Raw genomic sequence first — 23,483 nt, 5'->3', positions numbered from 1 at the left:
TTTTCAAGATTAAGCTACAACCTTATTCACCAAACATAATCACACTACGCTCCAAAAGTGCAGGAAGAGTGAGTTTTATTCTCTTAATTTTCTGTCAATTAAAAAAAATTTGACGAGGCTAGTAAAAATGAGCTTTTATTTCTTGTGACTTCTGAGTTTGTTTTGCTGCTGCCATGTGTTATTATCCATCAATGAAAATAAGGACGCCCGTTTTCAAAAAGCCCTGAGTATAACCTGTGTACTTTGTAAGTTTAATAATTAAAAGTTGTTGAACAATTTCAAGAACTTTTTAACCGTCGAAAGCACTCTTCTTCAAAAGTCTCGTACATCAGGTCATTGGCAGGCCAGTGAAGTTTTTGTATCGACCCTCCCGCGTGTTTGGAGACCACCTCCGGGGCGCCTATCAATTGGACGTGCCTAGAAAATCTCCATCTTAGGAGGCATTCTAATCAGGGGTCTGAACTCCCTCAGTTAAATCCTTCTGATGCAAACAGCTCCAAACAGTTTTACTGTCTTGTCTTTGAAGCGAGGCCAAAACACAGAGAAGACTAAAACGTACTTTATATTCTCTTTTGGAGACAAAAGCCTTTTCGATACGAGTGGTAAGTACTGTATTAAGCTAAACAACATATGAAAACATAATAATAATAACAAATATCTCACCGGAACTGTCCATCAAATCGGGTGTATCCACTTTCGAACATAACTCGTGAATATTGGGCATAGATGTTTGACCTCTTCAAAATATCAAAACATGAAACCACAGCAATGGCTGTGAAAACAAAGATCTATTTCAGCTTGAAAACAGACTTTTTTTGTGTGTTGTAATGAAATGCACTGCTGTAAATCAGCACCCCAGGCTTCCAAATTCAATGGATCATCATAACCCGACTGTAATGGTCGTTTTGACATTTCAGCCTCATCCTACCGCGTGACTCATACATTCCAAGTCATGTGACAGACACTCAACCGCGATAGAAGATGCTTAAATCTTATCGTTTTGGCCTTTTTTTTCCCCCCCACGGAAAAAACTGTGCCATCTGTGTACCCAATACATTTCCTCTCTCGTGTCAGCCCATTTGGAAGACTTCCATCTGGAGATCGACAGCTATCAAGAAAAATCAAATTTCTTGTTCATGCCTGAGAGGAAAAGGCCACGATCATCCGCGGCGGGTCAATGCGAGCTGCAGTTCCAGTTAAACACGACTGCTCCGGCCTGCCCAGCGATTATAAGGACTTCGAAGAAACGTCTATTAAATCCAGACAGCCCCCAGTGAGTGATAGATAGCTCGCACACAGCTCTGACATCATCTGAGATGGAAACATTCTGTTTCGGGGCTGTTTTTCTGCAGAGGGTAACGGGCGACATCACCACATCGATCGGCCAATCAGCAGAACCATGTAGCGTAAAATATTGGATCAAAACCTCCTTTACTTAGCAAGAACATTGGAGCTGATTCATGGATGGGTCTGCTGACATGATGTGGCTCAAGATGTATATTAAAGTCATGGAGCGGCAGTCGGTGTCCAAACTTCAATCCAAGGCAAAATCTGAAGTGAGAGTTGAAACTTGGACAAAGTAGAATACTAAGACTGATATCCTGTCTGTTAACATAAAAAAAAAGGGAAAAAAAGAAATTATGAACGGGTGAGTACCGATACCATTTAAAATGAAGGAAGATGTTAGATTGGGATATATAGAGTTTTCTTTCAAATTATCTGTCATTGTTTTGGGGGGGAATTGTATGTACTACTGGAATTGGTATTCGGTATGACTACTCAAGAGTTAAGTACTCGCGGTCTGAAAAAAAAGTGGTAATGAATATTTAATAATCAGATCTTTGACAATCTTCATTGATTTTGTTCCCTTTTATTAATTTAATATTCCATATACTTGTGACTCTACACAATATTATATTTTAGTCATTTATGCACCTTTTTTTTTTCCCATGTATTGGTTTTTTTTGTTTTTTGTTTTTTTTATTATGAATGTAGTACTGTGTCGGCTGGAGCATCTGGATAATTCAATTTGCCATTGGGCTTATTAAAGTACATATCTATCTATTAGCAAACATGAACACCTGATGAATATTTTTTTTAATCGGTGTTTACAAAGGTAATGTTGTTGGGAGATAAGAGTGTATAAGGTAATACAAATAACATCTCTCCAATTATTTGCCAGATTCACCTAATACAAATGAAGGCCTCTCTTTTATAAATGTATTTTTTCTCCCATCAGAAAAAAAGATAACTGTAACTGTTATCTCCATGAATAGATGCTATCACACAAAGACATTATAGTGAACTGCTGGGCTGTAAACAAGTTACCTGCAGAGTATTCAAAATTCCAAGTCGTCAGGCGATTTTGCAATTAGTGTTCCCGTAGACATGTGATCACGCCAACAGTTTTGTGGTACCACCAAGTGAGCCCTTGGTTCATGTCACTCTGTTTTATTACTCTGTAATATATATATATTTTTTTAAGTTCTAAACTTCAATTTCAGTTTGACATGCATTATAATATCCTGTTAACATTGTTTAATATCAATTAAAAATCACATATAGACACACACCCCTGTCTGAAGTTAGGTAAATATTTCACGCGTCGCCACTAATTGCAAAAATAATTACGAAATGATTCCATTTATCCCTGCATGATCTGTACATGTACCTACAATACCCTTATAGATTATTTCTTTTTATAAGGGAAAGTACATGAAAAAAATGAGGATTATAATAGAAGGGCATAAAAAGTGGTTGAGGTATGTTTTACTCACGCTGTCCCGCTGGGTGTCATCCACGGACAGGTCATTTTTTTGCATGGTGAGCGCAACCTCCCAAAACAAGGCAGGGCTCACCCACACACTTAATCAGGAAGGGTGCTGGTAAAGAAAAAGAAGAACATAATGTGTGTGTTTAGCAAGAAGCTTGACAAGATGTTCGAATAGCATTTGTGCATTAACAAGCAAAAACCACATTGGGATTATTTTTTTTTGGGTTGATCTCGTAAGAGCACCCTGATGCTCTGATCTCCTTGACAACCTTGTATGTGTATAATACATGTGTGTGTATGTGAGTGTGAGTAGGTGGGGGGGGGGGGGTCATACAGCGATCCACTGGCCTATTAGAATGCATTAGGCTGTAAAAGGTAAAGGTCAGTGAATTAAAAGCCAGAGTTACACAACCCTGTTCTGTTTACCTGGCCTAATAACCCCCATCTCACACCTGCCTCCCTCTCCTTTTATTGTCTTTTTCTGGCAGGACTGAACTGAATGTCCCGCACCGAGTGGAACACGTCGTTTGCACAAGAAAAATCCGAAGATCTGAATGTGGAAATACAAATCGAATTGCACCGTGTCTTGATTGAAGTGTGCCCACACAGTCTATTTGCATCTCAGCATTCTGATCACATCTCCTTTTGTTGATATCAAAAAGGCAGCAGGCAACTTTGCCCTCTCTGGAAAGTTGGATACATGTATGCGTTCCCGAATAATACCTTTACCCAACAACGAGGAGATAATAGCAGCCCCCTCCTCACTTGCCATTTGCAACATGAGCCATGCGTGAAGGAACTCCCTCTTGACCCTGCCAGCAACATTGTGACATGCTACCAATGAGCAAGACCTTCTCCAGTAAATAGATGCAGACTGACAGCCCGGCGAGGTAATTACTTCAGACTTGAGATAGGATGGAAACTAAGTGGAGGAGATGGTTAGCACACAGGCTATATGGTTAAACGATGTATATGTACTTTATAGGATTATAAATTGTTGCGACATACTAAAAAGAACTGTGTCTTGGGAAGTATTTGAAAATGATCATAAGACATACGAAGCCAGGAAAATAGTTGCAATGTTACGAGAATAAAGTCAGAACACTACGGGAAAAAAAATTTTTCTTACAAGAACAAATTTCTAATATAAGAAAAATAGTTGTAATGAAAAAAATTAAATAAAAGTCAAAATATCACATGAAATAATAAAAAAGGGACAATAATATTGTAATATAATGAGTAAAAAAAAAGTGTCATGTAACCAGAATTTTAAAAAAATAAAAAAGTTTCCATATTGTTTTGAGAAAAAGGCAAAGTTACATGAACAAATTTATAAATATATTTTGAGGGGGGGATATTACTTTTACGAGTACGACATTGTACCACACAAACATTGTCCTTTAGCTCAGTTTATAATGTTCAGTTTTGGTTTGATTTCACAATAAAAAATAAATAAATAAATGTTGATGTTTTTTATGGTTTTACTTTGCAAATGCACTGACTCATACCAATATCTATTCAGAATATTTTACCCCTCCCGTATAGCAAAATAAAGTAACCCAAACACTGCACAATTTAATATTAAAGTCAATTCATTCATTTCAGTCAAGGCCGCTCTTCTTTGGAGCCTTTAGCGCAGCGTGTCAATGCCAAGAGATGCTAATGAACATTCTCTCCTGAAAGCGCTGACATTTTGCATCTGTCGAGAACGCCGGCAAACCATGCTTGCATAATAAGTCACTCACAAAAATAATTTATGGCTCAACTATTTCTTTCTCTCAATCCAAGGTGGGCTTTAAACCCTTAAAAAGTGGCACAATGGATTCAGGTTTAAAAAGCCATTGTCGCGATCGAGACACGTGTTAGCATACAAAAGATATCAATTAGCACAGTCTGCTCATGCATCGAACTGGCTGACTATGATGCAGGGTTCCATGAACTGCAATGACATCAGAATACAGAGTATACATATTTATTTATACCATAAACAATAAAATAGTCCTTTGTTACAAAGCTATGAGTCTATTTGATGATCAATAAAATACTGTAGATTAAGATTACTATTATGTTATCCAGAACCATAACAAGTAACGCATCAGTCAAAACAAAGACAGTAGAACGAGGGTCTTCTCGTATTTACTTCTCAACATGTGTCTGTCACTGACAGCCTGTCAGCCACTACAAGTGCCATATCTGTTTTTTCAGCTCTTTTTATTTTCAGTTTCAGTGCTTGGTGGGCTGGCCTTGGCATCGCCTGTTTAAGAACAGCTGCAGCAGTGGCTAGTGTCAGACTATTAAATTGCTTACCTTCCTGTGCTCAGTAGCATTTGACTCATTTGTTTCTGTGATATTTTTCCACGTTTGCTGTTTATCATATTCTCCTGCTAACAGTAAACACATTTTGAGTTTTTGTTTGTGCTTTTTTTTTTTTACTTAGCTTTTGTTACTTGACACACTTACATTTACAGCTTTTGTTAAAAAAAAATTATCACCATGGCTTTTAGTTTCGATTGAGTAGCTTTCTATTAATGTGCCTACCTTTTGTTGAGTTGTTTCAGGTTGTACCTTTTTACGTCCTTGTGTTATTGCGTGCATCCTAAGGTTTTGTATTCACGATTGTCATGCTCCTTCATATAATTATGGTATTTGTTGTACATTTCGCCTCAGAGTCTGCTTTTGCTATTAAGGCTTCACATCACTCTTTTCTGATACCAATATCATTGCATCGATGACAAATCTGCTCGACCGTCAGTGGTTTACATCACCTATGTGGCATTGAACTCAATAATACAGCTCTTGCTAAAAAAGTGCTACTAGCAAGTCCGCTGGATGCCGTCGGCCACAGATCACTTTCATTCAAAAGTAAGGGCTGCTGCAGCAAAGCGGAGACTGTGGACTATAGAACTGCAGCGTCCAGGCTAAGTTAGCATGTTCTTTTGTTATTGAAGTCAGGGAGTCAAACTGAGTAAGTACAGGGTTAATAGGTTCAGAGAGGCGTAGTCACTTGGCCCCAATGCAAGTGGACTGTAACTGCAAAGAGTGGAAAAATTCTGCACAGCACAAAAAATTCTCATCATAATCTCAATCCTTAAAGAATGCCATCCTACAATTCAAAAAAAATGAAAAAACTAAACTAAACAAACAAAGAAATGCATAACCTTTTCGTTACCTCTCTGAGTGTCAATCAAAAGTGAGCATTTTTATCTCTGCAAAAGGCAACACATCCATTAGATTGTAAAGGTGTACCTAATATTGTGACCGGGGAGTGCGAGCTTGAGTGGGGAGCTGCTCTCATCTGTGTGCTTTTCATGTGCGTGTGTGCCCGTGGCGCAGCCACAGGGGGTTGATTTCTGTCTGAGCTCAAACTTCCTTTGGTTTTTAGAAGGCTGCACATCCCTCACAGGGAGACTTTTATTTATTTATTTATTTTTTTTGCCTCTCAGTGAGCAAAAGACCAGCAAGCAAGTTGTCCACAATGGTTAAGGTGAATGATGGACGGAACACCAACTGTTTTGTTTTGTTTTTTTGTCAAAGACTTGACACACAGAATGCAGTATACAAGTATACATTTGCTTACAGTTACTTGGGAAAAGGAGCAAAAAAGATATAATATACTTTGCCAAGTACTAAGTGGCCTTCGGCAAGAGTCGAACATACAACCTTTCGACTTTGAGGAAGATAATCAAGGAAAATGTCAACGCAAACTTTTAGAAGCTCACTTACCGTAGCTGTTTCGCAAGGTTTGCTGAGGTTAAGTGTGATGATAGTTTGAACTCTTAGCTTTGTTTGACTTTTGAAACATAATTTTCCAGGATAATTTGGTTGATCAAATTTGAATGGGACCACTTTTTAGGTTCCACTCTAACAATTTCATAATGTGTCATTCGTTCCAGCTCAACCCTAATGAGGAAAAGCGCTATAGAAAATAGATGGATGTTTTGGATGAACTAGTCCAGCGGCCTGCAACCGACGGCTCTGGAGCCACATTTGCCTCTTTAGTCCCTCTCCTGTAAGTCTAAGGTTTTTGCATATTCATTTATTTTTTTATTTTTTTTAGATAAAACATTCTTCAAATTAATTAACGATCAAACAAAACATTTATAATGATTTTTTTTTAAATGTTAGTCCAAATTTTTAAGTTATCGGAAAAATAGATTAGTTTTGTTTCTTTTTTAAATACCTAAAAATGCCCAAAAGGTGACTACAAAATGTCCAAAAAGGAAGAGCAAAAAAAACATCTGCAGAAAATGTCAGAAAATTGATAGCAAAAAAGGCAGAAAAAATGTCAAAAATAGCCATAAAATGTCCCAAAAAGGAAGTAGAGGCAGAAAATTACATTTGTCCATAAAATTTCCATAAATGTCAGGAAATGGATAGAAAGGCAGAAAAGTCTGAAATGTATGAAAAATGAAGATATTTAAAAAAATAATAATAATAATAATTAATAAATACAAAAATTGATGACGAAAGGTAAAAGAAAATGGATCTCTACGTATTGGATGCTGCGTGTATTTATTTTACGATGCAGCTCTGATTAGCCCTTGAGCCCCTCAGTACATTTGACTAACACTAACACACTGTTTCCTTCATCACAATCTTCAAATGTTTTGTGGCTCCACACAAATTTTTGGTTATATATTTGGCCAAAAATGGCTCTTTTGACTGAAAGGTTGCTGACCCCTGAACTAGTCAAAAAGCTTGACTACTAAATAATTCTGCTTTCTGTGAATGCCATTTTCCTCCACTGATATGTCCTCCGTTTAACTTTCTACCATCAGTAAAAGTGCAGCGACAGTTCATCACATTAAGTGGGGCGAAAAAACAATTGAGACTACAAGGCCCATCCGGCCAGGGAAGGTCACGGCTGTCTAACGGGGCTTCTAAATTTCAGTTTGCCATGCGAAACGTCTGCTTCTTTTTTTCCCCTATGTCGAGGCTGCTTATTGAATGATCCCTAGAAAGTAACTCAGTCTTTTATCCTGGTTGTCCAATCAGCGGAGAAGAGCTTGTTGAAGCTTTTATTCCCTCTGAAGGCAAAGCGGCGCACTCGCCATATTAATCAAGAGGGTTTTTTTGTTCCATTTGTAAAAAGTCCGTGGGCGCGTGTGCGTTAGCGCCACAAACAGACAAGCTTAGATTCTTATTTATTAGAATGGAGCACCTGTCAAAGCTGCATCTGCACAAGCATTGAGGGTCTACGTTGAAGCCGATCATATCATCGATCTCGCTCACCTCTTTGATGGGTGACATTTATCATTTCATGTCGGATGCCATGGCAACCGCACAACTTGCTGTGTAAGAAAGCACATCCCTGTCGTGCCCCTCAATATAATGCACTTCCGATGACAATCGTAAAAGAAGAAGAATGAAATGTGCATTAGTGGAAAGTGATTTGTGTGGAGTTTTTATGTGAAAGACTCAACTCCCGAGCTACAATCACTTGTCCTCTAAGATGAGGGCAGGTACAAAATGCATCACGTTATACCAGGGCTGGGCAATTAATTGGTTAGAAACTTTTAGCCCGGAGGTATGTGCTTCCAAAACACCATTTTTTTTTTTGCTGAGTCACCTGCCCTCACCTGTGCAATGCTAGAATCTAGAGCTGGAGGAGGTATGAGAAAACACAACATGACCAGCAGTTGAACTTGTTAAATGTTCATTTATAAACGATAACGTTCACATACCGTACATGTTTTGATAAGGGATGGGCAAGCACTGATACTAGGTATCAAGTTGGTGCTCACCAGTATCAGCCACCCTTTTGTGGTCGTTGATTAGGAACTAGAAATTACAAATTAGAATAATAAAGGATTTGCCATTAATGTCATGCAATTTTAAGGAAAATGATCTGTCATTGTTTTTAGGGGGGGATTTTATGTACTAGTGGAATCGGTATCGGTGACTACTCAAGTGTTGAGTACTCCAGCTGGTATCGAACATATGGTGTAGAAAGCGCTATGTAAGTTCTGACCGTTTATCTTGCCAGGTTTTGATAATAGCAACGCTATTTTCATACAGCCGACTAATGTTTGTGACGCATTCAAGCGCTTTGAGCACCATATGGTGTAGAAAGTGTTATAGACGCTCAATTCAGTTAACATTTTACCATAAGGAGGCACTTAATTTCTTGGTTTGAAAATGTGTATTTGTCATTTGCTTTTTCTATAATGAGGGAATGACTGATATGGAAAAATCTGATTTGATGCTATTTTAAGGCCATATTGCACAGCCATTATTACATTAAATCATGAACAGTGGGTCATTTCTTTGTACACTTGCATGTTGACAATGAAGACTATGAGTCATCCCACCTAAGGGCCGTTCACGATTTACTGGTTTGGCAAATAATTACTGGCAACAGTAATTTTTTAACAAGTACAGTATTAGTGTTAAGTATGTAAATATGTTGATGAAAAAAATTCCCTGTACAGCAACTAATGGCCGTTTGATGATCACAGCTTGACTCTGGAATGAATTGACAATTTCCTGTGGGATAAATTAACTTGAAATTCAAACAAAATGGAGGTTGCCTGCATTTCCAGAACAGATTTGATTACAACATTAGCGGCACCACTATATGTTCAATCGTTCAACATGTAAAATTGGCTTCTAATATAATCCAGTTTTCCCAAATTGTCATTGTATCTGGCTCGTATTCCCCAAAATGAACATCCTGGTTATGAAGGTGTGGGGAATCACCTCCTTGCAGGATCCAACGCAGCAGTGGCTCCTCCAAGTGGTGTAATGCTCACTCAACATGCCACTACAAAAAAAAAAAAAAAGTATAAATAGAAGAGATAAGTTAAAAGCTCACTGGGATGATATTTTATGCGGGGAGACACACAGGAGAGGCGCAAATCCTCGGCAGCTTGGTTAGCACGACCTTGCCCTGTCCTTTCCACTCCCGCTGCCTCTCCCCACATAAATCAGCTGCAATCGAAGCACTGAGGGGCTGTCAGATCATGCAATGCAATCACACTCACACCATGGGAAACAATAGATGTCACTTGGTGCAGGTGGGATTAGTACAGTGTGATATCCAACATATCAACCTGGATTTCCATTGCCATTCATCTGTTGACATGCGACCAGGCCTTCGTCGCACCTCAAAACAATTTCACAGCAATTGGGCAGGAGGATGAAATCTATTTACTTAAAATGTAAATCAGCTCCCGAAAAGCCTCCGGACGTCTTGTCTCCCAGCGTCAAGTATGACTCACGCACTTCATATCGTTGTTTGGTTTTTGTGCTGTGAAATTGGGTCATCACAGTGGAGAGTAGAGTGTAAACTGTGTGAAATTAAGGTTAAGGCATTGATAATAAAGATGAAATTACTACGAGGCTTACACACAATTTGAAAGATCACTCGACATTTTGGGAGACAGTATGAAACTATTTTACAGTGGAACACCCCAAATGCTATAATTTGGAGTTCAACCAAAACGTTCTAGGAAAATATGCCTCAAAAGTAAAAGAAACTTGGACTTCAATCTGCTAATAATCCGTAACGTGAGCAAATCTTTTGAGACTTCAACTCTGTGAACATCACACACCGTGGAGTGGCCGTAGTGGAACCCGGGACCACTGTGAGGCAGACATGCTAAACACTTAGCAATCAGCATCTAAAATATTACATTTGATCGACTTGAGCTTTTTCTTCCACAGGGATGTGATGCCAAAAGGGACAAGTGTGATGATATCTAACGAACCCTAAATAGAATTTACTATACAGCCCAGGAAAGGGTTTGACTGCTCACTACCTACCATACAAATTATAAAAATTAAATATAAATGTCATACAATAAAGTACATTCTAACAAGCAGATGCCAACAATACAACAAGATATCATTCCTGCAGTACAGTACTTGCAAATGCCTCTTCTGTGATGCAAAAAAAGAAATCACCATTGAGACGCTTTTGTGTTGCTAACCTAAAAAGAATAGCACCTCTTAGCAGTGAGCTGCATATAACTTCTTCTTTTTTTCAGTATCCAAGTTTCAATAAAGTTGGTCAGATTGTATTTATCCTCTTCTGCATAGAAAAACTGATTAAAAAATATACAGTTTGTAATTAAAACGCTGATTTTAACAAATGATTTAAATGTCAACTTAGCAGGAAGTAACACAACAAGAGTTGCATTGTGGGAAATGTAGGAGTGGGCACATTCACAAATTTACACTTTACTGTGACAAAACAATGCAACGCAACGCGTTAGCTGGCCATAAGTTTTAGTTGTTGTTGTATTTGTAATTTTATTTTTATATGAGAGGGAGAGGGGGGCACACTATGGATAGACCAGCTGTGCACGTAAGTTAGCTAATGAGCTAATTTAGCTAAACCACCTGTGTATTGACTTCAGATGTGCTAACCGTTTTTAGCTCTTTTTTTTTATTTTATTTTTAAGTGAATTAATAATTATCTTCCTTACTTTTTCCAGACTTCGGGCGTGTTTGCGTATTTTATCCGTTCGTGGTCCATGTTTGAAACCCGACTTTGAGCCAACATACTCATAGTGGTCAATTAGTTACTGCACGGTCAACTGATAATTCTCCCATTGCTACTGGATCTCAATTGAAAACACTGTGGTGTGGCTAATATAACACTACATTAAGTCCTGCTACAATTAATTATGGAGGTAAATATGGTGCAAAACTAACTTGTGCAAAAAATTTGTACCTGTAGAAAAAAGTCTAAATTTGTATCTGTAAAAGTCGTGATTTGGACCTGTAAAAAAAAATTGTACCTGTAAAAAAAAAATGTGTATGTGTAAAATAAATTTGTATCTGTAAAAACAAATTTGTACCTGTAAAAGTCATGATGTGTACCTGTACACATTTTTTTGTATCTGTACAAAAAGTGTAAATTTGTATCTGTAAAAGTTGTGATTTGTACCTGTAGAAATGACAACTTGTAGTCAAAGAAGTCGCCACTAGGAGTCACAAGTGGGTTTTCTGCTGCTGTCCAGTGACGTGAGTTTTGCCCCATTTATCTCGCTACAAAAGGTGCAAAACTGATTCGTACTTGTAGAGCGCCGTGATTTGTACTCGTAGAAGAAGAGGGCGGGCTCTGGAGGATTTTGGCGGGCTAAAGCTCAACCTCATTGGTTGAGCGAACGACCGTGGGTTGAACTCAAATGACGCCCATGCACAAGTCCGCAATTCCAAACAAACAGAGTAGCCACACCAGTTTACACGTCATTTTGGAAGAAGATGACGTCCCAGGCGTGAAAATTTCAACATGTTTCAATATACGAACACCGTGTGGAACAGCTTAAACGTTGGTTGACATGCAGAGCACTCCAAGTGGGCAGAAAGAAAGAAGTTTTAGTATGAAGGTAAGATTTATTGTACGAACATAGCTCGTAATCCGGTGCTAGCTAGCTAGCTCATCTCATGTTGTTGTCACGAAAACTGAACACATTGAAGTCACGATTTGTATTTCAAGATTTGAAGCCTACCAGTGTAAACATACGATCAATAGCTTGTACCTGTAAAAAAAAAAGTGGACAGTACTCAGCTACTTGTATTTGACTAACATTATATTTAAGCATCTGTTCTCTTACTATCATAATAAAATGAAAACAAAACGTTTTTACTGCGAGTGGATCTTTAAGCCGCTACAGGTATTTTAACCTCAACCCTTTATCCTCTGTATTTAATCATTTTATTTCAAATATTACAATTTATTGATAAATGTCAGTATTTTTGCAATGTATGCTTTGCAAACAGTTAAAATAAAAGGCTCTTACACTTTTAAACATACACATTTGCTTTCAACACTGAAGCCAAATAAAAATAATGCAAATGGGAACGTTTATAAACAATGTCTGTGTCTATCAGTATTACCACTATTTCTGATATTAAGATGTAACAAAATCTTCGGGTTTTTTCTGGCTAACAAGATAAAGCTAAACATTTAACTGATTACGTATAATGTCAGTGGCTGTGTTTTGATAATGACACAGCTAGGAAGCTATGATTATTTTTTATTGTATGAATATGCTGACCCAACCATTCTATTCGCACAGATGCCAGCATGCAGTCAATCAAAGCTACAAAATCACGACTTTTACAGATACAAATTTAGACTTTTTTCTACAGGTACAAATTTTTTGCACAAGTTAGTTTTGCACCATATTTACCTCCATAATTAATGCATTATTCATTTGGAACTGTCACACGTAGTACTCAATATAAACGCATCCTGTCGTCTAGCCTGTGTGTGAGTCAGTAATTATTAGCTTAAAACTTGTACTGCACTATTCGGCCAGCAGATGTCACGAGAGAGCTGCAGACATTTCTGTGCACACAATCCACAAGCAAACTGTAAATGACTGTAAGGCAAAATGCTTATTTCCATCATAAAAGCTGATTTTGCTTTTATGGGGCTTGAGGATGAGTCACTCGTACATGTGCAGCTCACTGTACTGTAGCTTAATAAGTGAGCCAAACAACTGAATGGCAGTGCCTTAAGGCGCACGTCATCTGAGCATTTGCAATTTATTCAATTGCCACTTTTGATTGGGACTGTAACCATGACAACGCAAGTGACTAACGCCCTCAGCAACTGCAATGTGAATGAAAATTCTGCCCTTACAGAGATAATGGTGCTTAGTTGTGATCCATGCTGTCAGAGAGCTGTTCGTTTAACAATGTGTTTATTTATTGTGGTTGTCGGCAATGGCATAACGCCGCATAAAACTGCATTTCATCCCGCTGAGAACATTTTAATATGAATATTTTGTGCCTGTGTTACACCCAAAAAGGTAAGTAAAATATTTATGTTCTATGAAAATTAAATAAGAATCACAAGACCTACATGACGTCATAATATGGAAACGATAGATAGATAACTATTTGCTTGTGTTTATTTATTTGTAAATGTATTTTGTTTGTGTTTGATTATTTATTTATCTGTGGGTTTCTTTATTAGTGGTTTGCATTTATTTATTTATTTTCATGTTTATCTAGTTATTTGTGTTTATTTAGTTCACCTTGAATGCATTTTACACTTGTGTACCTTCAAATCAACCAATGCTATGTTTAATGTTTGTTATATTTTCATCAGTAATTCAGTCTGACTGCAATGTCCTTTGTTGTTTCCCATGTGGAGTCTATTGGAAGTAATGATTTTCATTTGTGGATGACTAAAGTGTCTCTATATTTGTATATTTATCAGTGTGTGTGTATATTTGTGTTTATATTAACATTTATTAATGCATTTGAATGTTTGTGTTCCTTAGTTCTTATTCATTACTCAATGTATTTATCTATTTGTTTTGTCATGCATTTTTTGTCATATAAGCATCTACTGTATCTGTGTACTTGTCTTGTTCATTTTTTATATTTTTCCATTTCTATACGTATTTCTTTGTTTGGTTTTAGTTTTTTTTTTTGTGCAGCCTATATTATGTATTTATGTTCATTTATTAAATGTATTAGGTTTTGTTTCAGTCACACATACGGCTGCTGTAGCTTTTTCCTTTTAAAGAAGTTGTGATCCTTGGGAATTTCATTAGCAAAGGCCATAGAGGAGAGTGACATTGCACTATCCCGGTCCAAAACAACAGCAAAAATGTCAACAGTTGTAATGGAAACATTTTCCAGGGTTCCGGAACAAAAAACAAAAGTTGTTTAACAAGCTTCCGGATGTACTCCACAGCACATCGCATCATTCTCATGAGATATCATAAATCCAACCCCAACGTCTACACCCCCCAACTTCCATTCCCAAATCCCCGCAGTGTCTGTGGTCGCAGTGTTCTTAATCTTTTGCGGGGTACTTTTTTTTTTTTTTTTGAAGCAGGCAAACAAACACAATGGCAGGACGTCCAGGCGGACAAGGAGAAAGAAAAACACAAGATGAACTCTAGGGCACAGCTGCTTCTCTCTTCTTCTGCGCTTCCTCCACTCACTCGTGTCCCTCCGAGCTCATTCCTGATGTCCCGTGTCACATCGTGTCGTCATACACACTTGCACAGCTCACACACACGCACGCACACACACACACACACGTCCTCTATCATCATCAGCTTGCAAATTTATACAACGCCAAACCGATTCAAGTTGTCAGACTAAAACCTGGGGACCTTTAGCCACATGCCACATCCGTAACCACTCATCCGTGGCTTATAAAAGGTAGAGTGGAAGTCTAAAGTTCCAACTGCTGTTAAGTCATCGTGACCTAACTACACCTCAGCTGAGTTAGAATCAAAGGATTAGTGTCTGTTTTTCTTTTTCTTTGGCTTGTTGGCCACACTCATTCCCTCTATCCAACCTATATAGCTTATATAGTTGGCTAGCTAGCTATATAGCTATATAGATAGCTACCTAGCTAGCTAGCTAGATAGATAGATAGATAGATAGATAGATAGATAGATAGATAGATAGATAGATAGATAGATAGATAGATAGATAGATAGATAGATAGATAGATAGATAGTCAGTCAGTCAGTCAGTCAGTCAGTCAGTCAGTCAGTCAGTCAGTCAGTCAGTCAGTCAGTCAGTTAGTTAGTTAGTTAGTGAGCAGCATTTTGATCCAGGAACACATTGTCTCTATTTCTTAGGGGAAGAACTTCAGAAATCAGGATTGTGTTTGACCTGGAGATTCCACTAAACGACAGTGTGCTAGGCAATATAAAAAGGCTAGCCTGTGTGTGAGCTATATATATATCAAGTGATGACCTAGGTACACGGCTGCCTTTTAAGGAAGTACAAAGTGGGAGCGCTTCATTATGGCTTCAAAAGTCACCGGGGTCTTTGGATTTTGGTGGAAGCATTCATCACGAGGATCATGACGGTATCCACTAACATCTGCAAGCAGGGGGCCTCGTTAACATGATAGCTTGAGGAGATGTGTTTAAAGAAAGAATAAATAAAACTGAGGACTTATATAATGGTTTTGAATAGCAATGAGTACTTGCTTGGTGATTGTTTTGAGAACCAACTATTCAATTAAAGTGTACTTAAATACTTGTAATGTGTGAGTGTATGGGAGCATTACTGGATACTCTGCCTCACTAGGAAAAACAAACAGCCTTATTATTACAGTCATGAATATGCTTTAATAAGCGCCTTATATAATATTCCATTAAGTTTCCATTATAAAATGGCAAAAGTGGCTCAGGGAAATATGTGACATTTAACTTTGTTGGCACCAAGGCCAACCACTATACCCCCCCCCCCCCCCCCCATTCCTCCTCCTTTTCTGTAATGTAGCCTCTGAACTTTAACCTCTGCTAAGCGCAACAGCGCATCTCTCAGCGTGGCTTTTCAAATGCGCCCCTCTCAAAGAGGAGGACCATCTGGAATACGCTAGAAGTCAGATAAACATTTACACATATCCACGTGTTCCGGATCAAAGTGGTTGAATTGAGTGGGAGACGAGCAGGCATGATGTGCACGGCTGCTTTTCATCTCCGCGCATCGCTCAGAAAGTGTGGCGGCTGTTTCTTTGGCGCTCCCTTGATGATCTAGTTGCACTGAAGTAAGCGGGGAGAGTTATAATGTTTTTCCCATTCAAGAGTGAAAGAGTGAAACTCATTCATGAACTTGACTAATGTTGTCATCACAACACTTAACCTATTAATTTGAGCATTGTTATTTTTGATTAAAATTGCATTTGTGGAATATTAATTAATCAACAAAATCCACCCGTTTTTATCCATCTTAACCATCTTGGCCATTTTGCCACTTGCTGACTGAAAATGACATCACAGTTGCTCGGGGCTAAGTAACAACCAATCACGGCTCAGCTTGCGAACGTCACATGACCAAACTCAGAAAACGGGTGGGGGTAGTGTACCAAACTTGGTGCTGAACGCACATAGAAGGTGATCGTAAATATTGAACAGGTTTAACATTTATGATTGTCAGCCACAGCCGTTTTCCAAGCAGCCGAAGGGGGCGGGGGGGGGGGGGGGGGGGGGGCATTTAGGCTATCCTTCTCAGCGTACCTTACCATAAGATCATTTTTCCGAGACCCCAGACAATGAGGCTTTTTCTGACTTTGATTGCAAGAGAGGGAAAATGCTCAAATTCAGCCCAATTACCAATGTGTATGTGCCGTTTAAATGCATCCGTTTAAGTACTATACTGTAACCTTTTTCACACAGATTCTACAAAATAGCGATAACCTAATGGCCCATAATAAGCCGGCCTTTCCTTTTTACCCCGAAAAGGTGAAATATTTCCACAACCACTTGTGCTGTTCCACAGTGAGTCAGCATCCTGCAATCAGATAATTAGATGATGATGACATCAGTTGGTGGTCTGGTGTGACGTAAGAAAAAAATATATAAATAAATAACTCGCCTTTAACACCAGTGGCAGTAGAAGTGTGAAACTTCACACCTCTGTCCCGCCATACTAGCATTTATACAGGTGTCATCAGGCTCTGTTACTACCATCCAGGATGGAACTATCTGGTAAAAATAAAAAAGTTCAGTACTGGACTTCATTGGACTGAATGAGCTCTACAGCTCCGAAATGATAAAAAAACAAAAAAAAACACTACAACACACATTTTCCTGCTATGTAGCCTAGCTTCTGCATTGTCAAAAATCAAGCAAGCTTTACAGTAACTGGAAAGGGACAAAAGGGCTTAACATGGACTGGCTGGTCCATAAAACGCTAAAGGTCCACAGGTCAGGACTGTGTGGTTTATTGCTGTAGCAAAATAAGCACGTCAGACAGCAAGCGAATAATGCACTTTTCCTGCAGTGCGTCCTACCCTAAGTGGTTCATATAAAACACACAGCTGCTATAATGCATCATCTCGTCACACGCTGTGATGATGTGAAAACAAAAAATTGCCAAGTCAGCGTGCCCACTTATTACAAAGTCCTATTGTGACTTGCGCTGCACAATAGATGCCTGATCGCTGAGCGGTTAAGGAGGCGAGACAATGACCCCCCCTGACCCCCTCGTGTTTCCATGTTGGTTATACGGTTCATTCTGTGGCATCAGGTGACGATAACGCGCAGGTGAAACAAAGGGCTCAGTGTACCATTGTGCGGTTCCTTGATGTGGATGTGAAGTGTGGCATAACGAGGAGTATTTGCATGTAGTGGAGATCACATGAGGCTTGATTTGTTTGTGTGTCAACCCAAAAATGTTCTTCACAATAATATGTTGTATACTGCCCCCAGTGGTGTAAACGCGGTATTTGATTGAATATTGTGTGTGTGGAATATGAATAACACATTTAAAAAAAAAAGTCTTTACAAAAAAATGGTATCCATCTCAGGAGGCGGCCATTTTGCCACTTGCTGTCGATTAAAAATAACATCCACAGTTGCTCGGGGCTCAGGAAATGACCAATCGCAGCTCAGTTTGCGAACGTCACATGACCAAACTAAGAAAACACCTGAGCCGAGTAACTACGATGTCATTTTCAGTGGACAGCAAGAGACAAAATGGCCGCCCCTGAGATGGATAAGAATGGGTTGATTTTGCTGCTTAAATCATATTCCACAAGTGGAGCTGCATAGAACATTTTCTTGTAAAGACTTTTATTTATTTTTATTTTTTCATTGCAGACTCTAAACTGAACATCATTTTATGTCAGCGGGAATGGTTGTTTGTTCATATGTGCACTGTGGTTTGCTAAAACCCAGCTGGGCTATGCGCCAGCTCTCTCACAACCCTCAAGAAAGTGGATGGATGCCATAAATGTACGACTTGTGTACATGGAACTGTCATATGATGTAATGTCAGCATAGCAGAGCGCCACACTTGATTTCAGCCAGCGTCAAAGCACTGCACTGCTGTTTTATTATTTATTTTTTACATTTTTTAAGAAGGAACTCCTTCCCATTTGTTAGCATTCTCGGCCGAAGCCGATATTTGCTCTCATATCGTTTTTTCTGTAGTTTGACAAGCAGCAGCAGCGAGTAAAGTTGTAGACGGCTACATTAGCTTCCACGCTCACAATGCCAGCTGGTTAGCTGCCATATGCTTGTCACTAATGTGTTGTTTTTCCATTAGCGTTGGCTTTCAAAGAATACTTGTGTGACAGTTGATGAGAAAACACGCCACAACTTCCACCAAGGAAATGTGTAGCGCTGCTAAGCGAGTCGTCTCAACTCCACGTGCCAGTGAAACAAGGGAAAGTGTGACACATGCAAACACACCCATGCTGTACCCATGATTCCCACCCACACCCACACACATGCACACAATTAAATATGGGCAACCATATTTCCATATGTCAGGATTTCTCAGAGTCAAAAACGGGACACTTTGTACCGGGTCAACTATTGTTTGTGTGAATTTACATGTACTATCTGTTTATGTGCAGTGCATATGAGGGCAATATATGACAGTAGTTTAGCTTTGTTTTAGTTTGTGAGCATCTGCGGCACGTTTTTCCGACGCGACCCCTGAAAGTCACACCAGAGAAGATTTCGGGGAGGGGAGTTGAAGTCCTTGTGCTCTTCAGTCAAAGTGAGGCATTGCAGTTTGCAGCACTATCCTCCTGCTACCTACGCATCACTCCGAGCACATTAACTCAATGGATTCTAATGTAATGCTTTATCACATAGAATGTGGAAAACAGCCGTGACAGCATTGCGCTCATCATCACAGCTATTGTTATTATCCATAAAGAAACTTACATGTATTGATCCTTGTCTGGTGTCTCCCCTCTCTGGTAGTCCCAGTCAGCTAGAACCAAAACAAACATGCATGCATCATCACAAGCACGCTCCCACTCCTGCTGCCTGCTCAGACTCTCTCATGATGGAAGGAAGGAGGGAACTCTCCTCAGTGAGCTGCCAGGCGCACGGGCCAGTGACGTCGCAGTGTTTCCTGCTCCCCCTTACGGCCAATGGCACGGCTCTCGCGGACGGGCCCCCGCCCCCCTCCTCGCGCTGGAGAGTGGAAGAAACGGTGTGGAGCAAGCGTGAGGTAATAGACAAAACAAAGCTGAGTTGATTGGGGGAAAGTCGGAGTGGTGATTAATGTTAATGTTTTTTTTAAATTATTTTATACTGTCTTGCCTTTGTTTGTAGGTGCCTTTATTGGGAGCGCTGTTCATGTTGTACTCGATTTGGCCACTTAGGGGCAGTGTGGCTCCACGCGGTCTGATACTCTGTTAAGTTGTAGCCACATTAGAGAGTAGAAGGAAAAACTCACAATCAAGTTATTCCAAAAAAAGTTGTTTTTTTGCAGCGTGGAGCCGTTCTTTTGAGTGATAAAAGTGCCGCGAGTAGCTCGCTAATTAGAATTGACTGGAGTAGATCATTACGATTCCTTGCACATCATCATCACAAAATCAATGTCAATCAAATCATTTTGAATCAAAAATCATTCATAATCGAAAATCGATTACGAATCGAACCGTGAACCAAAAAAATCGGAATTGAATTGAATCGTGAGACATTCAAAGATTCCCACCCTGCTGCACACCATTTGATACATGTAATTCAGTTGAAGTGCTGCCTCCATGAATGAAACTGTGCATCTATTTCTGCTTACCTTTCTCTTCAGCCACTCACCTTGCTAAAACGCATTAGTGCAGTTCTAGCTTTGCACCTGGCTGTCATAGTAATACACACTCATTGGCTACTAAAGACTTTTTTAGTAGCCCCCAGCATTTTATTTGATATTCTAAAATAGATTTACAAATTGTTTTGCAATGTATCGGTCAAGCCGTCTTTAGCCACAGGAGAAGAAATCCTGGAGCCGTGCCTGTCCTCCCTCCCTTGAGTCTCTTTCGAAAGTCATGCCGCCCACTAAAGTGCACAAGCGAGATTCTCAAACACGCCCATTCATAATCGCAAGTGATTATGGACGGGCGTAGTTGCGATACAGTAAATAGTCCGAGAAAATGGATATCCTGCTTCAACAAAATAGCAGCGCTAGCAATTCTAAAATAGCATTAGCGCTTTAAACAAGCCAACAGTGTGTTACTATAACATTTTTATAATGTTATGCTTTTAAACATACAATCTAACAAAAAGAGAAGTAAAGAGGCAATAAACTTACCTGTCGATCAGAAATGTTGCTTATTCCGTTACTTCTGAATCCTCAAATGAGACTTGGGTAATTTTATGTTTATTTTTTGGGAGGTGCATATTCCATCATAGTTCCAACAAAGCTCCTCAAGCTGAAGGTAACAGGTCAGCACGAGGCTGCAGGGATGTACAGCTTTAACAAATATGGCCCAAAAAAAAGAGGGATTTTTAGCTTCTTTTTTTTATTACAATCGTCCCCTTTAAATGTGCTGTTTGACAGCAGAATGTCAGAGACCATTAAGACATAATTTACTCATTCATTGCCACTGACGGCTATAGACGTCAAAAATAAATTTGAACTATTACTTAAAAAAAAAAATCCACTTTTGTTAACAAGAGTATGAAAACCTAGGAAAAATGTATTGTACATTTAGAACAGATATAATGTGTGATTAATCTTGAGTTAACTAGTGAAGTCATGTGATTAATTATAATAAATTGTAATCGCCTAATGCCCCTAATTAAAAAAAGAAAAGAAGAAAAGATTATTTAAAAAATTAGGGGCGTCAGACGATTACATTTTTTTAATTGTAATTAATTGATTAATCACAAATTTTATATCTGTTATAAATGCACAATAACAAAATTCTAGGTTTTCACAGTCTTGTTAACAAAAGTGGAAAAAAATGTGAAACTAATATAGTTCAAATGAATTTTTGACATCTTTAGCCGTCAATGGCAGTGAATGAGTTAAGAAATCTGGGAAGTTTTCAATTGTAAACAAAAAACAAAACAAAACAAAAATGCTTACATTTCGTTCACTGATGGACAAGATATCATTTTATTATTATTTTTTTTAAATTATATATATATATTTTTAAGATATCATTTTATGTCAATTTGAATTGGTCATATTGTACGAGGACAGAGATAAGTTTACAGTTTTTTTCGTTGCTATTCTACATCTTGGTTATTAGATTTCTTGTCCTGTGGTTGTCGTCACATTGTTCCTCTTTGATGTCAGTACAAAAACAAATAAAACCAATTAAAACACATTTTTGGAGTTCATCTTTGAGCTGCGGTAAACTATAGCCCATGGACTCAGAAAATTGGAGCCGGACCACCATGCAATTCTAAAAATAGAACAAATCTCGGAAATAAAAACAAAAAAACAACAACAACAAAACCATTCAACCCATAAATGTTAGCACTATTCATTTAGTATGCCCCTCTGAGCATTTAAAGGGTCCGAAAAGAAAAAGCTTAAGGGTTGGTTGCCTTATTTCATGCATGCTGTCTCATCCCATGTCCTTCCAAGAACAAATGCAGCTGTGAAGAAATTTGGTGGAGAAAAGGCAATTTTCCAGATGCTATTTAAAATTCCCAGAAACTGTGTTACGTTCTTGACCACAGTGTGGAGCAGGAGGAACGGCGACTTGACGAAAGCGATCTGATTTTATGTGGAGCGGACCGATAGCGGCAGCTAAATATGGCTTCTATTTGCAGTTTGAAAACCGGGTCGGTATTTGTTTTCATATGCGTTTCCCCAGATTTCCACACAATAAGTCAGATATGGTAATAATAATAAAGTATAATGTGTATAATGATTTCTTATTCGGGACATTTTCCTTTATGTGTGACTTCCAACGTAATTAATCGTCAATAACTAACTACTTCAAGACATTTATTTGTATACACTCTTTCTATTTCATCTGAGTTTACAATCATTTTGACTTGATGAGCGATTTCTTTAGTGCCAAAAACTATGAACTTGGTTTTGTTTAAGTTTAATGATAGTTTATTTAAGTCAAACCAGTTTTTAAATTAATTCTCCACAGTAGTCAGAAGCTGCTTCAGGTTCTCTCCTGAACAGTAGAGAGTTGTGTCATCAGCAAATAAGACACAACAGATATCATTTATATACAATATAAATAGTTTCGGCCTAGCACAGACCCTTGGGGAACTCCATGAGTGATCTTCAAGTGTTTTGATTGTATATTGTTAAACTGTAAGTACTGACATCTATTGTCCAAATAACTTTTCATCCATTTATATGCTATACCTCTTATGCCATATCTCTCTAATTTATTCATTAATATAGAATGATCTATAGTATCAAATGCTTATTTTTTTCTAGATCTGTATAAATCCCAACAGTACCAACAGTAATTTTTTTATTATCGATGTTAGTAGATATTGATTCTACGAGTTCCATGACTGTCATTGATTTTCACTTAAAAGCTTATGTTTCTCAATAAAATGATCCAGTCTATATGAAAATAATTTTTCTAAAATTTTTGAGAACTGTGATATTGGTCTATAATTAGTGAATATGTGTCTTCTCCATGTTTTTGAATAGGAATAACTTTTGCTATTTTAATTTTTGATGAAAATATAACAAATTACATACATACAGTACGCAAAGGTTTGCACAACATATTCTATAATACTTTTTACTAATGTCATATCAATGTTGAAGCAGTCAGTGGACTTTCTATTTTTTTATGTTTTAACAAAATGTAATACTTCTGTGTCATTAACAGCATTACGCAACATAGTGGATGAGTTATTTTTGATGTGCTTATCTATTTCATGTTTGTTTCTTAGCTCAGGGATTTCTTTTGCCAAATTACTGCCAACTCATTAAAATCATGAGCTATGTCTGAAATGTTTTCAATAAAAATATTTTTTTAATCTTTTATCAAATATTCTGGATAATCTATTTTTAAGATATTTTTAATTACATGATTTAG

General features: G+C 38.2%; 1 protein-coding gene across 2 annotated transcripts in view; it reads right to left on the bottom strand.

Moving 5' to 3' along the window:
* LOC147173699 (3',5'-cyclic-AMP phosphodiesterase 4D-like) overlaps positions 1–19,510 on the bottom strand; it is a 40,220-nt gene extending 20,710 nt beyond the window's left edge. For both annotated transcript variants that reach the window (XM_086077097.1, XM_086077099.1), the window contains exons 1-2: positions 19,390–19,510; positions 2,778–2,882 (exon numbers count right to left, since the gene is read on the bottom strand). In XM_086077097.1, coding sequence (XP_085933223.1) covers positions 2,778–2,822 — 45 coding nt within the window. In that variant the 5' untranslated portion in view covers positions 2,823–2,882; positions 19,390–19,510. The remainder of the gene's footprint in view (positions 1–2,777; positions 2,883–19,389) is intronic.
* Between the last annotated feature and the right edge of the window lie 3,973 nt (positions 19,511–23,483).

Source organism: Leptonotus elevatus, chromosome 5 (assembly GCF_054856555.1).
Source record: "Leptonotus elevatus isolate MCC_2025b chromosome 5, RoL_Lele_1.0, whole genome shotgun sequence".
Lineage (NCBI taxonomy): Eukaryota > Metazoa > Chordata > Actinopteri > Syngnathiformes > Syngnathidae > Leptonotus > Leptonotus elevatus.
The sequence above is the reverse complement of the archived record's forward strand: the minus strand, read 5'-3'. Positions and strand labels throughout refer to the sequence as shown.